At 38.0% G+C, this 16,953-nt stretch overlaps 2 protein-coding genes across 2 annotated transcripts; both read left to right on the forward strand.

Moving 5' to 3' along the window:
- Window positions 1–597: 597 nt before the first annotated feature.
- LOC131165080 (small ribosomal subunit protein cS22) lies at window positions 598–9,081 on the forward strand. The gene is made up of 4 exons (XM_058122745.1): window positions 598–1,155; window positions 8,033–8,134; window positions 8,255–8,554; window positions 8,775–9,081. Exons 1-4 carry the CDS (start codon window positions 862–864, stop codon window positions 8,811–8,813), a joined length of 735 nt encoding a protein of 244 aa, XP_057978728.1. The 5' UTR covers window positions 598–861; the 3' UTR covers window positions 8,814–9,081.
- A 1,230-nt stretch (window positions 9,082–10,311) lies between these two features.
- Window positions 10,312–15,895, forward strand: LOC131165081 (multifunctional methyltransferase subunit TRM112 homolog A-like). The gene is made up of 2 exons (XM_058122746.1): window positions 10,312–10,590; window positions 15,182–15,895. The coding sequence occupies exon 2, from the start codon at window positions 15,254–15,256 to the stop codon at window positions 15,620–15,622; it is 369 nt and encodes a 122-aa protein (XP_057978729.1). The 5' UTR covers window positions 10,312–10,590; window positions 15,182–15,253; the 3' UTR covers window positions 15,623–15,895.
- The last annotated feature ends 1,058 nt before the right edge of the window (window positions 15,896–16,953 follow it).

Here is a 16,953-nt window from a genome sequence, read left to right on the forward strand (position 1 = left end):
AAATACTTACATGAGACTTATATTACATTACACATGAAAGATTAACTAAGTCATCATGTCTTGAAACTTTTGAAACTTTATTTTCGTTGGAGCTCTAGCCATTCTTCATTTTACTTGTTTTTTTTTCATGACTTTTAAACTTAAATAAGATCTATTGTGCTTGTAAGATATAATACCTGTAAATTTACTTGAAATCACAATTAAATACCTTGGTTTGTCATTATTAAAACGAAATTAAGTCTTGTTAGACCAACATGCATACTGCTATATTAATTGATTGAAAACTCATGACTTTGGAGATAAATGTAGTACAAAGAAACTTTTAATACAATGAAGTATAAAACACTCAAGCTTGTTCAAACACCATTGAACTGGGAGAATGTTTTTATTTTATTTTTTATATAAAATAAGGAGACTCGTTAAAAAAATAAAGAGATATACATTTATTTTCTTCACAGACAATCAGTGATTTGTTGAAATTAATGGAGTGTGAAAATATTGTGATTTTTTTTTTTTTTAATGGTGAGTGCCGTATCAAAGGAATAAAAAAAATGTGAGGAGGAGAGAATTAAATAGGAAAATGAAATTTAAGGAAGTAAGCCTAAACACATTGGTGGGCACTAGGCAACATTACGACCCACCCTGCTGGGCGTGGGTTTACTTCTAGTTCGGTTACTGGATAAAGCGATAAACCCCAAACCCCATTTCCGTATGCAAAAACCCTCCAATTTTTTTTCCCCTTCTCTCTCTCTCTGAAGAAGCCTTCTATTTGCTTCCCTTCCCTGCCACCGAAACCCAGTGCCTAGAGTAAAACCCCTTCTCTATCTCCATCTCTAGCACATTCACCCCAACAAGGCAAGAATGGCTTCAATGTCTTCTCTATTTCCTCCCGCTCTTTTCCGTCGCACCGCTAAACCCTCAAATCCCACCCTTCTAGCTTCTAAATCGACCCCCTTTTCTGCTTCTTTTGGATTCGCAGTGTTGCCTCTGGTGCTAAACCCTAGAGGACCCGCAAAGGTACACGCCGTCGCCGGAGAATCTGTCGTGTCGCCGGAGACGGAGAGGAGGCTCTACGTTGGTAACATTCCGCGCACCGTCGACAATTCGGAGCTCCAGGGCATTGTGGAAGAGCATGGCGCAGTTGAGAAAGCTGAGGTATTTAATTTCATCTTTTTGCACTGTTTTTTTTTGTTGAATTGGAGGGGTAACAAGCTTTGACGCACGCTTATGTATACCTGTGTATATGCCTTTGTTTTTGTTCATCTTAGTTTTTTTTAATCAAATTAATTAATTCTTTTTTTTGGGGGGGGGGGGGGGATTTGTTGGTCTATTTCTTTTTATATTAGCTTTATTGTCTAAGCCACTATGAATTATTGCTAGTTCCTAGGCAAATATCGTTAAACAGTAGTAATTTTTATTTATTTATTTATTAAAATTTAGAATTTGTATGGAGATATTTTAGACTGTCAAATAATTGTAATTTTTTATTTGAAAGCCTAGCTTCTTTTTTTTTCCCTAAAGTTATTGATTGCAATGATAGTAATTGAAACACATATGAAGTGGGGGAAGGAGATGGGATGCTCATGAAATTGTTCCATGTTTTTGATTCTTATATTTATTGTATTGTGTTGGGATTGCTGGTGTGGAATCGTCGGCAACAGCACCTCCCCGTGCAGCTTATGTTGAAATGAAGATTGGCGGCCACCTACTCTGCAGATTTTGTTGAAATCTGTAGCCATCTTCTTTGATTTTACTCCCCCCTTCTGTATATATAGTTGTGTATGTGGTTTGCAGAAAACTGTGTGTGCAGCAGTGTAGTTGTGTGAGTGTTGTCGTGTGCAAGTGAGCTGAGAGAGGTGTGAGTTGTGTCGTGTGCAGAGAGCAGAGTGTAGAGAGTTGTAGTAAGAGTGAGAGAAGAGAGAGACAGAGAGAGTTGAGCAGTGACTCCTTGTATTTTTTCTCTAGTATAGTGCAGTGGTGTGTGCTCCCGTGGACGTAGGTTAGATTTGACCGAACCACGTAAATCCGGTGTTCTAGTGTGGATGTGTTGTATTTTTTCTTCGTGTGTGATTGTTGCTCCAGGTTTATCCTCAACAATTGGTATCAGAGCTTGGTTGGAGTAGAATCGCCAGATCGGAGAAAAATTCCCGGATTTTGAACCTCTGTCCAGTAGCTCAAAATTTAATTTTGAGGCTACCATCAACCTCCTTTCACCGAGACGAATCCAACAGCTGTAACCCGAACTCGAACAGAGCTCGGAAAACACTGCACGCGCCACCATGCGAGAAGTTGGAGAAAGATGCCACCCCATGCCCCGTAAACGTGCCGGTGCCTGCTAATCACGTGCCACACGCGCGCCCACGCGTCCTCCTCGCCCGGACAGACTCAACCCGACCCGCTGGGAACCCGACCCGATCCGGATATACACACATATTGGGTTGACTCGCGACCTGGTCCGCAAGAACTGGATCCGACCTGCAGGCAGAGACCCGCCACGTCAGCAACGCTATGTTAGCGGCACGTGGCACCGAGTAAGCGGCCAATCAGCAGTCGCGTCACCGCCACGTCAGCAAACTAGACAGCAGCCACCTCAGTTTGGGCCCACGCCACGTCAGCGCCACGCCACCAAGTGGGTCCCACTCTCACTCGCTAGTAGGTGGGCCCCACGGTGCCACGTCAACAGTGGGCCCCACGAGGCCACGTCAACAGTGGACCCCATGTGCCACGTCAGCAAACGGTGCAACTAACGGTGTCACTAATGCTGTCAAAGAATATTCCGTCTGTGAGAGGAATATTTCGTTAAAGTTGACTGGAGTTGACCAGGTTTGACCAAAAGTTTGACCGGGCTTTTCAAAGTCATTTCGGGTCCGTTTTTCGAGCGACTTAAGCCATTTCTAGGGTTTTTGGCCGCTCCGAATCCAACCATGCTGACTGATTGAGCTAATTCCATATCTAGATCAGCTAATCGAGATGTCGAAAGAAAAGAGCTTTCGGATCGAGATGTTTGATGGCACAAACTTCGGTTTCTAGAAAATGCAAATCGAAGACTATTTATTTGGTAAAGAGTTACACTTATCACTGATGGAGAAGCCAGAATCCATGAAGGAGAGCGAGTGGGAGTTGCTTGACCGAAAAGCCCTCGGAGCCATCAGAATGACGTTGTCGAAATCTGTGGTGTTCAATATCAAGCATATAATATCCACCAAGTCTCTGATAGATGCACTCTCTAATATGTACGAGTAGCCTTCAGCCGCAAATAAGGTACATCTCATGAAAAGACTTTTTACGATGAGCATGTTCGCAGGTGAAAGTTTCAACAAACATTTGAATAATTTCAACGAGTTGTCGGATCAACTCGCCTCAGTCGGGATAACGTTTGATAATGAGATTTGGGCCTTGTTGATTCTCAGTCAATTGCCTGAAAGTTGGAATGGTGTTGTTACTACCATCAGTAGCTCAGCAGGAAAATTGAAGCTTGTATACGATGAGGTCGTTAGCATGATTTTGACGGAGGAAATCAGAATGCAGTCAAACCATGACTCCACTTCAAGTTTAGCCTTGAACATGGAGAGTCAAGGCAGAGGAAACAGGCATGGACGATCAAACAACAGTAGCAGATCTAGGCCCAGGCGGTCTAAATCCAGAAATCCCAGAGGTACTCAGGACACAGGTTCTCAGAGCACAAAAGTTATTGAGTGCTGAAACTGTGGAAAAACTGGTCATTACAAGAACCAGTGTAGAAGTTAGAAGAAAGAGACGAGGGCAAAGACAGAAGCAAATATTGTTTCCGAAAATAATGATTTGTTGATCTGCTCTTTGGAGAGCATAAATGAGTCTTGAGTGCTAGACTCTGGAGCTTCATTCCATGCCACTTGCAGCAGAGATTGCCTGGAGGAGTATACATGAGGTAATTTCGGTAAAGTATATATCTGGGTAATGATCAACCTTGCGACATTGCCGGTAAGGGGACAGTGAAGATCAAAATGAATGGGTCAGTATGGAAATTGAGAGGTGTCAGGTATATTCCAAACCTGAGGAAGAATTTGATCTCAGTTGGTTAGTTGGCAGATGAAAGTTATAACACATCTTTTATTGGTGATGAATGGAAGATTTCGAAGGGTGCATTGACAATTGCTCGAGGTAAGAAAAGTTGTACTCTTTATGTAACTCCGGATACATGTATGTCTATTACAATTGTTACAGGAAATGATGATAGCAACCTATGACATCAACGACTCGGACACCTGAGTGAGAAGGGACCCAGGGTGATGCACTCAAACGGTAAGTTGAGTGATTTACAGTCGGTGAAGATTGACACATGTGAGGATTGCATATTTGGGAAACAGAAGAGAGTCAGTTTCCAGACAAACATCAGTACCCTGAAGAAGGAGAGACTTGAGTTAGTCCATTCAGATGTATGGGGACCAACAACCATTTCGTCTACAGGAGGAAAGCATTACTTCGTCACGTTTATCGATGATCATTCACGGAAGGTATGAGTTTACTTCTTGAAGTATAAATTTGATGTTTTTGATGCTTTTAAAAATTGGAAAGCGAAGGTAGAAAACAAAACTGATTTGAAAATCAAGAAGTTGAGAACAGATAACGGTGGAGAGTATGTTGACACCGAGTTCAAGAAATTCTGCTTTGAGCATGGTATCAGAATGGAAAGGACTATGCCAGGTACGCCTTAACACAATGGCGTAGCCGAGCGGATGAACAGAACGTTGACAGAAAAAGCTAGAAGCATGCGTATGTCGTCAGGCTTGCCAAAGATGTTTTGGACAGATGCAGTCAACACAGCAGCTTATTTGATTAATAGAAGTCCTTCAGTACCATTGGACTATAGCCTACCAAAAGAAGTTTGGAGTAACAAAGAAGTAAGACTTTCACATTTAAAAGTTTTTGGTTGTGTTGCATATGTACATATCAATGATCATGTCAGGGATAAGCTGGATCCAAAATCCCGGAAATGCACTTTCATCGGTTATGGTGGAGATGAATTTGGATACGGCATTTGGGATGATGAAAACAAAAAGGTGATCAGAAGCAGAAATGTGTTTTTTGATGAAAAGGTGATGTACAAAGACAGCCACACAGCAGAATCCACCAAACCAGTACAGAGAGAATCAACTTATGTAGATACGGATGATGTCCCAGAATGTGTCGGGACATAACAGCAGAATGCCGAGAATCCTCAGGCGGAGGAACCAGTGGAGCAGATCGTCGCACCACCGCCTTCTACTCCAGCTCCGGAGCTTAGGAGATTTACTCGGCCCCATGTACTAAACAGAAGGTATATAGATTATTTACTTCTTACAGATGGAGGAGAGCCCGAATGCTATGATGAAGCATGTCAGGCAGGAGATGCGAGCAAGTGGGAGCTTGCAATGAAGGACGAGATGAAGTCCTTCACCTCCAATAGAACGTGAGAACTAGCTGAGTTGCCCAAAGGTAAGAAGACCCTTCACAACAAGTGGGTGTACAGAATCAAAGAGGAGCATGATGGCTCCAGGAGATACAAGGCTCGGTTGGTAGTTAAAGGCTTCGAGCAGAAGGAAGGAATTGATTACACAGACATTTTTGCACTAGTTGTGAAGTTGACAACCATCAGATCTGTTCTGAGTATTGTTACCTCAGAAGGTTTACATCTTGAGCAGTTAGATGTGAAGACGGCGTTTCTTCACGGTGATCTTGATGAAGAAATCTACATGCATCAACCAGAAGGATTCTCAGAGAAAGGTAAAGAGAATTTGGTGTGCAGGTTGAAGAAGAGCTTGTACGGTCTCAAACAAGCTCCCAGACAATGGTACCGAAAATTTGACGGCTTTATGCACAGGAATGATTTTCTAAAGTGTAACGCCGATCACTGTTGCTACTTCAAGAGGTATCAGTATAGCTATATCATTCTGTTGTTATATGTGGATGACATGTTGATCGCAGGACCGGATATAGAAGAGATCAGGAAATTGAAGCAGCAATTGTCAATGGAATTTGACCTGAAGGACTTAGGCTCAGCGAAGCAGATACTTGGGATGTGGATCTCCAGAGATAAGTGACAGGGAACATTGCAGTTATTTCAGTTAGAGTACATTAGCCGTGTTCTACAGAGGTTTAACGTGAGCAATGCCAAAGCAGGAAATACACCTTTGGCAGGACACTTTCGCCTCTCCAAGGATCAGGTTCCCCAGACAAATGAAGAGAAGGACTTCATGGCTAAGGTACCTTACGCCTTAGCCATTGGAAGTCTCATGTACGCCATGGTTTGTACCAGACCGGACATTGGCCAAGCAGTGGGGGCAGTCAGTAGATTCATGTCTAATCTAGGGAAGACTCACTGGGAAGCAGTGAAGTGGATCTTCAGGTACCTCAGGGGCACTATTGATAAGTGCTTATGTTTCGACAAAGGAGACTTGAAAGTCAAAGGGTATGTAGATGCCGATTTTGCTGGTGAAATCGATAACCGCAGGAGTACCACCGGATATGTATTCACTGTTGGCACAACAGCTGTTAGTTGGATGTCGCAGATACAAAAGACTGTTGCCCTATCCACTACAGAAGCTGAGTACGTAGCAGTGACAGAAGCCAGCAAAGAGATGATTTGGTTTTAGGGTTTGTTGACAGAGCTTGGGTTAAAGCAGGAGAGGAATGTTTTGTACAGCGACAGTCAGAGTGCGATACATCTGGCAAAGAATTCTGCATTTCATTCCAGAACCAAACATATCGGATTGCGTTATCACTTCATCAGATCTCTATTAGAGGATGGAGTACTGAGACTTGAAAAGATTTAAGGTAGCAGAAATCCAGCTGACATGTTGACGAAGGTGGTGATTACAAAAAAGTTAAAGTTGTGCTCAATTTCAATTGGTCTTCATCCTTGAAGACGGACATGAACACATCATTTGCCTATACACTGGTTGAGATGCTGTCTCCGTCTTAAAGTGGGAGATTGTTGGGATTGCTGGTGTGGAATCGTCGGCAGCAGCACCTCCCCATGCAGCTTATGTTGAAATGAAGATGGGCAGCCACCTACTCTGCAGATTTTGTTGAAATCTGCAGCCACCTTCTTTGATTTTACTCCCCCCTTTTATATATATAGCTGTGTATGTGGGTTGCAGAAAACTGTGTGTGCAGCAGTGTAGCTGTGTGAGTGTTGTGGTGTGCAAGTGAGCTGAGAGAGGTGTGAGTTGTGTCGTGTGCAGAGAGTTGCAATAAGAGTGAGAGAAGAGAGAGACAGAGAGAGTTGAGCAGTGGCTCCTCCTTGTACTTTTTCTCTAGTATAGTGCAGTGGTGTGTGCTCCCGTGGACGTAGGTCAGATTCGACCGAACCACGTAAATCCGGTGTACCAGTGTGGATGTGCTTTATTTTTTCTTCGTGTGTGATTGTTGTTCCAAGTTTATCCCCAACATAGGCTGTAGTCCAGTTTGTTTTTCCAGCGCTTAAAAACAGTCTGACTGAGCTTTGATATAGTCTATAGATTACTCCGTGTAGACTTTAGAACAATGGCTTTAATAAAATCCTCACTGAAAAAATGATTGATGCTGATTAACTCACTATCAGAATCCCAAGTCACTCTTTAGGATTTCTGCCTTTCTTTAATGGCTTCGTCTGTTCTCTTTTCTCATTGTACTTGATGAGTATGGATCAATTCCTTCACGTGGCATTTGTAAGCACGTATCTGGAGCTGTGAATTTGGACAATTTATTTTTACAAAGTTCTATAAAGTCTTGTGCAAATTTTTACCCAATATCAAATTCACAACCTCGAATTTGTCATTCTCATATGTTATCGAAATCAAACTGGAACAATTCCATTATTTTAACCTGTCCAAATGTGCCATAATGGTTGTGTTGGTTTAGTTTCTTGGGCAGAATTGTGAAATAACTAGACAACCTTATTCCAAACCATTCAATTTGAGTAATATCTTGCAAAGAAAAACCAATCTAAACACACTGCATACACACACACACAGGAGAAAAGTGCTTGCGCTTATGCAATTTCAGGTGACTATGTCCAAGTTCTGCCGATTAGGTGATGTATGATAAGTACTCAGGGAGGAGCCGCCGATTTGCATTTGTTACAATGAAGACTGTTGAGGATGCAAATGCAGCTATTGAGAAACTGAATGGCATGGTAAGCCATGACTATACTTCATTGTACAAGAATATATTTTCAGTCATTGCAAAGTTAATTGGTTCCTGTATATCATTTCAAAGTATTGGATTGATTGGAGCTGTTTGTCTCTTTTATCAGGAAATTGGAGGACGACAGATCAAAGTAAATATAACAGAGAAACCTTTTGTACCTGTTGATTTGTCTCTTCTCCAGGCAGAGGAATCCGAATTCATTGATAGCCCCCACAAAGTTTATGTTGGTAATCTTGCAAAGACAGTAACGACAGATACACTCAAAAAATTATTTTCTGAAAAGGGTAAGGTCCTTGGTGCAAAAGTTTCGCGAGTTCCAGGGACTTCAAAATCCAATGGGTTTGGGTTTGTCACTTTCTCTTCAGAGGAAGAGGTAGAAGCTGCCATTACGGCTTTTAACAATCGTGTAAGTTATATTCACCTTCCAACTTGTGGTTCCTCATATAACCTAGAGTCCACTTAACAGTTAAGCTGAGGGTTTTTTTGAAGTTGATTTCTTAGCACGCGTGCACACACTTACCCCCACCCCCACATTTCATTTATCCACTAATTTTTTGGGTTATCTATATTGGTAGGTGTTTAAAAGTTTTAACTTTTTTTTTTTTTTAATTATGTGTTAATTACAGTGGTTCGAGAAACAGCAGCTTCGTGTAAATAAAGCGTAGTATAGCGGAGCAGGTGTGGGCAAGCATCCCGTAGCTGGTAGCAGCTCAGTGCCTACTCTGTATCTATCCCTTGTACTGAAAATTTATAATGATCTTTAGATTTATTTTGTACCTGATGTGTTGATCATTTTGAACTATCTGTATCATATTGTGAAGAATTGAAAGAAAAAAAAAAAAAAAAAAAAAGGGCTTCCCTGAACAGTGATGAATGATGTGTCCTTTTTCACCAAGAAGCATAGAGAAGAAATATAGTGTGGACATTCTCTAATGGTATTGGAAGAATTTGATTTGGGATGAATTAGAACAATATTATTTTGATTGCAAGCCCAGAGCATGCATGCTTGGACAATTCCCCAGTTTTATTACTTACCCTCCGGTTCTTATACCTCTTGAACCTTGGTACTAAATTTGACACCTAAAATGATTCCTACCCAATTTGATGTCTCACAATGTAAAATGATCTTATCTTCTTTTTATTTTTATTTTTTAAAAATTAAAATTAAAATTATTTATTTTTTATTGAAGTCTTTTTTCTTGGATCGTAGCATGGGTTTAAAATATTGTGAAATAATTGAGTATATATCTGCAAAAAAAAAAAAAAAAGAGAAACAAATCCAACTCTTTAAAAATTTCAAATCTTTACCTAAAATGCCATTGTATCTATCAATAAATATCCTAAAATGCCTTTATAATTTTGTCAAAACTACACTTTTAAACAAATTTTGAAGTCTTTAAACTCTTACTTATTCTATTTGTAATTATTTTTTAAATAAATTAAAACTTTTAGAAAAAAAAATAAATGCATATAATATGTGCCCATTTCTAGTCTTTGCATAAAAGGGGTGAAACTATGAAGTGGTTATTGTGGAAAACATTTTTTGATTTTTAATTTTAAGTTTTCCAAAAAATTATAAAAAGTTTTGCTTATTTTGAAAATTTTCAAGGTTCATATTGACAAGATATACAATGAAGAGTTTGTTTAAATATACAAAATAAATTTTTTTTTCAAAATTTTTATGTTTCAAAATAATCACAAAATAGACGACTTATTTTCTAATTTTCTGAATTTTATATAAGATAACATTTGAGATTATGAATTTTGGAGTTTGAATTTGAATTTGTATGAATTTAGAAAAAATCGTATACATTATCTACAAAGTAAAAAATTCGATTTCTATACTCTGATATACAAATTAAGAGTTAAAAATATAAAAAATAATGAAAAAGTATCTTCCAACTTTCTATATAAATTTAAAAAATTAGAAAATAAGGTGACATTTACATATTTATTTAAAAATATTTTCACAAGCAAATAATATTAAGATGATTTATTGTTGTTCATTTGTTTAAAAATAAAGAAAAATTATCTAACCTTTTATAATTTTTTTAATGAATTGGAATGAAAAATAAAAACTATTTCTTATGGCTAAACGTCCCTTAATAATTGTTTAATGACTATTTTACCCTTCATGTGCTGCCTCGGAGTGGAGTATGGATTGGGCTTTTAGACATTTCCTCCTTCAGGCTTAGTATTTGCAGATGGAAGATTCCTAACCTGGATTCACTCCCGTACAATCTTTTCTTTCTTCGTCGCTGCCGCCGTAGCCACTGCTCTGCTCCTCGCCCAGCCGAGCAGCACCCTCCCTTACGCGGGAGAAGGAGATCGAGGCCGACGACCTCCTTTCCCGGTTCTTTGTCGCACCGCCGCCGTCACTTTCTCTACGCCCGAGCGCCGCCTCCAGCAGCCTCGCTGGTCATCGCTGCGCTCCCTTCCCTGGTGCACACTCCCTCCCTCTCTCTCTCTCTCTCTCCGTCTCTGTTCGTAAAGCAGAAATGGGGGCTGAGGCTCTCCAATTTCAATTTATTTATTTTTTATTTTTTCAAGAGGTATTATTTTTATTGTTGTTGTTGTTGTTGCGAGAAATTTATTAAAAAACCTAAATATAAATCTTGTTTATTATTTTTCGTCTATTATCATGATTGGTATTTGAAATTTTGAAAAAGTGAAAAAAAATGCATAAAATGCAAAAATTAAAAAAGAAAGGAAAAATAAACGTGTCTAAGTAAAAATAAAATAAAATCAGAGAATTTAAAAGTAGGAAATAAAAAATTAATAATCATTTGTAAAAATACATGCGGATTACTCCATATTATAATTATAAAACTAGCAACCACTACCGAGGTTTGTTTAATTATTCTAACGGCTTATTAGAAATGATAGTTGCTAAAACAAGGTATTTGGAAGTTAAGGAAAGAGTGAAATCATAAGTTATTCCTTGTAATATTCATACAAACCATTTTAATCTCTTTGCTTTTTCATAGGACCAGTAAGGACTTCTATTATTAAATGTTTATGCAATTTAAAGTTATCACTTCACGCCTGGAGCTTCTTCATTTATTTATTTAATTTAAGGCTAGGCTCACAGCAACTAGTTGTACTACAACAAAGTGTAATGTTAGTCAGCATTTTTCTTGCAGCAAGTTCCGATAATGCCTTCAGACCTAATTTAATTATGTGAAATTAGTGCAGGTCCTTGATTGTTCTAATTAAAAGATATGGATTAAAATGATTTTCACTTAATAGTACAAGTAAGAAAATATATTTTAATTTTTCGCTGGAGGGTTAGGTGGATTTGTTGAGCATACTGGTTAGTTTTTGGGTGAGCTAGATGTGGAAGATGTGCTATGGCTGCTCAAGCCTGAAAACACGGTCTGGGTTTTGGGAGGTGAAGAAACAAAACTCTTGGTTTCAAGCAATGCAGCAGCATTAAAAATTGTGACTATTGGGGTTGTGTAGTAATAGGAATGGAAGATTCTTGTCTTCTTCGGAAATTGATAGGAGAGTGGTGAGGTTGATTATCATCTTCGAACTCTGAATTCAAAAGGGGATGAGGCAAAATGTTGGTGAAAGTTTTGTATTGAACTGATGCAATTGGAGTTTTTGTTGGGATGAATATTTTTTAAAGTTCATGTAGGGCTTTAGGTTTTATGGGAAGAAGAACAGGGATTTTGATTTTTATTGCTGAATAGTTTAGAGGATGCCAGAGAGAGAGAGAGAGATTCTTCTTTCTTTATTTCAGTGATTCTTCTTCTCACATTTTTTATTTTTTTTTTCATTTTTTTTTTATAAGAAATGAGAATCTTATATTATGAAAGCAGGGAAAATGCTAGAACCACTAGGATGGCCAAGCAAACAGTTCAGAAGCCTAGAGAGTCAAAACCTTTAATTCTTGCACATCTAAGTTTAAGATCAGAAATAGCTTGCTGTGATATTACTTTTAAATTGGGCTTTTATTCAGCATAGAGCAGAGAAACCTCATTCTCCATGGGTAGTACGTATATGTTATCTAAGCTTTACTAGGGGAAGCAATTTAATTTCACTTAAAAACAAACATCATGATTGTTTGATAAAGCATTTAATGATTGGTGTCACGGTCTCACATCAAATGTGTATTAGGGAGATAACTCTGATGAGGACGTCAAAGATTGGACAGGAGAGCCTATCACGATTCCACATAAGATGTGTACTAGGGAGATCTTGGGCGTATAGAGACGGTTTGAGCTCTAACTTTTTGAGACACCTTTTATAGGACAAACTCGTGAGGCCAGTGGGCCAAAACGGATAATACCTCACTGGAGTTGGGCCTAAGACCGTTACATTTAATATTAGAGCTAGCCTGGGAGTACTATCACGTGAGTGGATCCACCTTGGGCGTACTATAATGTGAAATGGATCCTACACAGAGATGTTAGCCACTCTGACGAGGATGTCAAAGATTGGAAGGGATTGCTTGTAACGGTCTCACATCAGATGTGTATTAGGGAGATCACCCCGACGAGGACATTAGATATCGGATGGAAGAGCCTGTCATGATCCCACATCTGATGTGTATTAGGAAGATCTTGGGCCTATAAGGATGGTTTGGGCTCCAACTATGTGAGGTGCCTTTTATTGGACAAACCTATGAGGACATTGGGCTAAAGCGGACAATACCTCACTGGAGTTGGGCCTAAGACCGTTACAATTGGCAATGTATTTCACATGTCATTTTCAATAAAATCCAACATCACTTGCCTCGTTCCCATTTGGAGCCCATCCGTGAAAGTTCAGTTTTTATATCTAGATTACTATTGTGTGGATTTTGGTTTATTCTTTTAGGGATGATGGATGGTAAAGCGGATCTGGTTTGTTACTTTAGATTGACACCCCCCTCCCTTGTAAAAAAGGTTCTTGCATTCTTGTGGACTTTTTATGTTGCACTCTTTTTTGGGTATTCATGCTCTTTCCTGTTGTATGTTGATTTAATCTTCTATATTGTTTCCTTATTTTATTCTGTGAAATTTATGATTTCTTGTTTTGTTAAATTTTTTTAACAGGCCTTCTTCTAGGGGCATTAGCAGACCTATTAAAATGGCGCTTCTTTAGCTCTTGACCAATTAATATGGATCAAGGGGGTTCATGTTGGTCAAAATAGTTGTGTTTGGTTTCTAATGATCAATGAACTTTGAAATTAGGAGAAAATTCTTTATATGAAATTTGATTACTATGCTGGGAGTAATTTGACATCTTTTTTAAACTAAATTGATTAGTCAATAGAAATGTAATTAAATTGGCTTGCTTGAGTGCAACAGGGATATGCCTCATTCTCTCTCCGATTTCTAATTTGATTCGGTATTGAAATGATTATGTACCATTAATATCGAGCTCCCTCGTATAAAGAATATGATGAAAGACACCATCAACTCTTTCTTATTTTTTTATTTTTTAAATAATGTTTATACCTTTGAAAATTCCTTAACTCGTTCAACTTGTAACATACCTATTACAATGATGCTGTTTTAGATCTTGAGCAGAATATGGATCAAGTGGGGGTTCATATTGGTAAAAGAAATAGTTGTATTTAATTTCTAATTATGTAATGAAATTTGAAATTAGGAGAAAAGTTCTTTGTCTAAAGTTCAATTGCTATACTGGGGGTGCTTTGACATTTTTTTTTAAAAACTAAATTAATTAGTTTGATAAAAATATAATTAAATTGAATTTTCTGTGACATGGATGTGCCTCATTGTCTCTCCTACTACTAAATTGATCTGGGCATGTACAATTAATATTGAGCTCCCTCATTTAAAAGATATGATAAAAGACATCATCATTTTTTCTTTTTTAAAATAATGTTTGTAACTTTATACCACCTTAATTTGGTCAACTTGTAACTCTTGGGGTGGAGGAACGCTAGTAGAAACCTGGTGTTTTCTGTAAATAACGTTCACCCCTCCTTCCCTCCTTTCATGATTTCATCCCAAATTTCACTTTCTTTGCTACTGAATGCTAAGTCCATCTGCCGCCGCAAGAAGGTACTTCTTGTTCCAAATGACTCTTTCTTCTTCCCATATTTGAAACTATTGTGCTGTTAATGCTTTGTTTGTTTTGTTGTGTTTTTAAACTGAAACTAGGCATTTGATATACTATTTGATTGTATTTGAGTTTAGGGTTATAAATTTTCACAGAAATTCCAAGTTTCTATCATGTATTAATTTTGGGAGGTTCAGGCTCTGTATTTAGGGATTAAGATACCCTTCTTTAGTCATTACATTTTCCCCTCTGTAACCTTTGTCTGGTTGTATATTAGTATTCCTTGCTCTGCTCTAATTTGCTTATTCTTTAATAATTGCTGTATAATTTTCTAGCTGTTCCTGTTTTGCTTTGAAATGAAGCAACACAAATCCCTAAATTATGTATGACTTTTCCTTGTGCACTCTACCTTATGTCTAGCACATTAATGACATTATAAAGCCAAAAAAAAAAAAGGACAACAAAAATGAATGTGGTATTAATTTAGTATTTATTTATTTTTCTTGCTCCAAAAATTAGGATACTAACTAATTATTGGAATTGGCAGAGGAAAATTATAGTTTACCCACCCATCATCTTTAATACTGTGAAAAGAAATAGATCAGTGAAATCTGGAAATTTCATACTAATTAAAATGTTGATTTAGATTTATTAAATAAATCGATGGATGACGCTACCTTCAGTCTTTTGAATTCAGTAAAAACTAATAGCACTATCATACATATACAAATGTTAATATTTAAAATAACATCATTAGGGGTGACAAAAGAAAAGGATACTAGTTTCAAATTTTGATGTAGCATCATTTTTCACCTATATAATCAAGTTGGTGTTTTGATCGTTAGAAGAAATGCTGTCATCTTCTATTTAACCTGAAATCATTGTCTAAGTAGGCATCCTTGTTTCTCCTTAACCAATTGGGTCTCACTTTTTTAATTCATGCATTATAAATTAATCAACAAGATATTGTGTTTTCATATGCTAATAAACGTTCAATCCTGACCTGGCTGAACAGTGAAAGCACTCGGAGCTTGTGCTAGGTCCTTTGCATAGAGACAGACGGATACAAATAGAAGCTGTGATAGAGATGAGGCTGTTAACACATAACATGCTCTCCTCCAACATCAAGGGGGTGACAAACGGTTTCCCTCTACGCATTGAAGCAGAGAAAATCATTGAGAAGCAGGTGGACTTCAATGCTGACTTCCTCAAGAACATGTTCCCCAAGATTGAGTGGAAAGCCTTTGTTGATGCATCACAATCGATGGGCTACACTGAGCTCCCAGAGGAGGCTGAAGCATCAATGCTTGAAGAAGAAGAATTCTTAAAGAAGTTCCACCATGCCCTCCTTGAGCTCCATCTTGAAGAGGGTGATCTTGTTTGTCCAGAGACTGGTCGCCGCTTCCAGGTCAAAAAGGGCATTCCGAACATGCTTCTTCATGAGGATGAGGTCTAAAACGTATTGATCAGTCTGCACCATTTGTAATATATTGGTCATTAGTAAGAGAGTGGGAGTTTTGTTCCTGACCCATTTGTGTTCCTGAAATTTCTCGCTTTTTTGTTTTTAGGGAATGATCAAATAATTCAGTACCTGAAGCTTTCATCACTACAGCCCTTTCTATATCTGCAACCCTATCCAAACAAAGATTTCAAGGATAAGAATTCCATACATGCATGTTGGATATTCATTTTGATTGATGTGCATTAAATGCATTAAATTTATTGTGCATGCACTGGTTTTGAACCATGAATTTTCTTTCTGAAAGGGCTAATTTTTTTCCCTTTTAATTTTATGGGTAGATTTTAATTTTTGACAGGTTTCAATAGAGCTCTGAAAGTTGGTTTTATGTTTTTGGGTTTCTAATGGGAACTTTTCAGTTTGATGTTACGAGAAGATGATGCTTGTTTTCGTCTCAATCTAGCCTCTCCCCCCCCCCCCCCCCTCCAAAAGTTAATATATGGCTGCTTCTTTATTCAATCCAAGATATATGCTGTTTTCTATACATTATTCTTGTGATTTGCGTACATTTTGATATTCATGGATAAATGTTTCAGATCTGTACTTTGTTTGAGGTTATCCTTTGGATAAGAACTTATAAGCAATGATGTATCGTTGAAGACGAGCAGCCTGAGGAAAAAAATTACATCTTATTTAGTTATAGGAAACGTTGGTAATTCTGAATGGCAATTCAAACTGACTTCCAAAAGTTCTATAAGTTTTTTGAACCCTGGGTTGCTCATTCGCCTTTTGGACTGTTAGTTCTCCTACTGTCTAGCTAACTTAGTAGTTTGTTTTCCTAGTACATTTTATTTTTTTGGGTTTATTTGCTAGATTTTGTCTTCTCTTGGAGCTGCCTTACACACACAGATATGTAAGTTGCATTTATACAAAGCATATAGTGAACATTCTCAGTCTTCTCACCTCAAGCTACATTTCTATTACGTCAGTAGATTAGCTATACATAAAAGCTTCTCGAAGATTTTGTGTAGTTGCAAGAATGGGTAATCAATGAGTATAAACAAAATATATTTTGTGTAGTTGCAAGAATGGGTAATCAATGAGAGTATAAACAAAATATAAAACCCAAGTACATTGAATAGTTCCCAAACATGGGATTAATGTACATGCCAACATTTTTTCTGTAAAAGTAGAACCGAAGGAGGCAAAAGTAGAGCATGCCTGACCATGGACTCTTTAATCTCAAGTAGGTAATTTTTTGGTGGGGGAGTTAGGAAAACCCTCCCTCACTACATGTTCTTGTCACCATGAAATCCTCTTCTATGAGC

This window comes from Malania oleifera, chromosome 9, assembly GCF_029873635.1.
Source record: "Malania oleifera isolate guangnan ecotype guangnan chromosome 9, ASM2987363v1, whole genome shotgun sequence".
Classification (NCBI taxonomy): domain Eukaryota; kingdom Viridiplantae; phylum Streptophyta; class Magnoliopsida; order Santalales; family Ximeniaceae; genus Malania; species Malania oleifera.

Coding starts and splice junctions, on each gene's coding strand:
- LOC131165080 (XM_058122745.1), top strand. CDS start 862: ATGGCTTCAATGTCTTCTCTATTTCCTCCCGCTCTTTTCCGTCGCACC. Junction 8,135..8,254: donor TTGAGAAACTGAATGGCATG/GTAAGCCATGAC, acceptor CTCTTTTATCAG/GAAATTGGAGGACGACAGAT. Junction 8,555..8,774: donor TTACGGCTTTTAACAATCGT/GTAAGTTATATT, acceptor TGTTAATTACAG/TGGTTCGAGAAACAGCAGCT.
- LOC131165081 (XM_058122746.1), top strand. CDS start 15,254: ATGAGGCTGTTAACACATAACATGCTCTCCTCCAACATCAAGGGGGTG.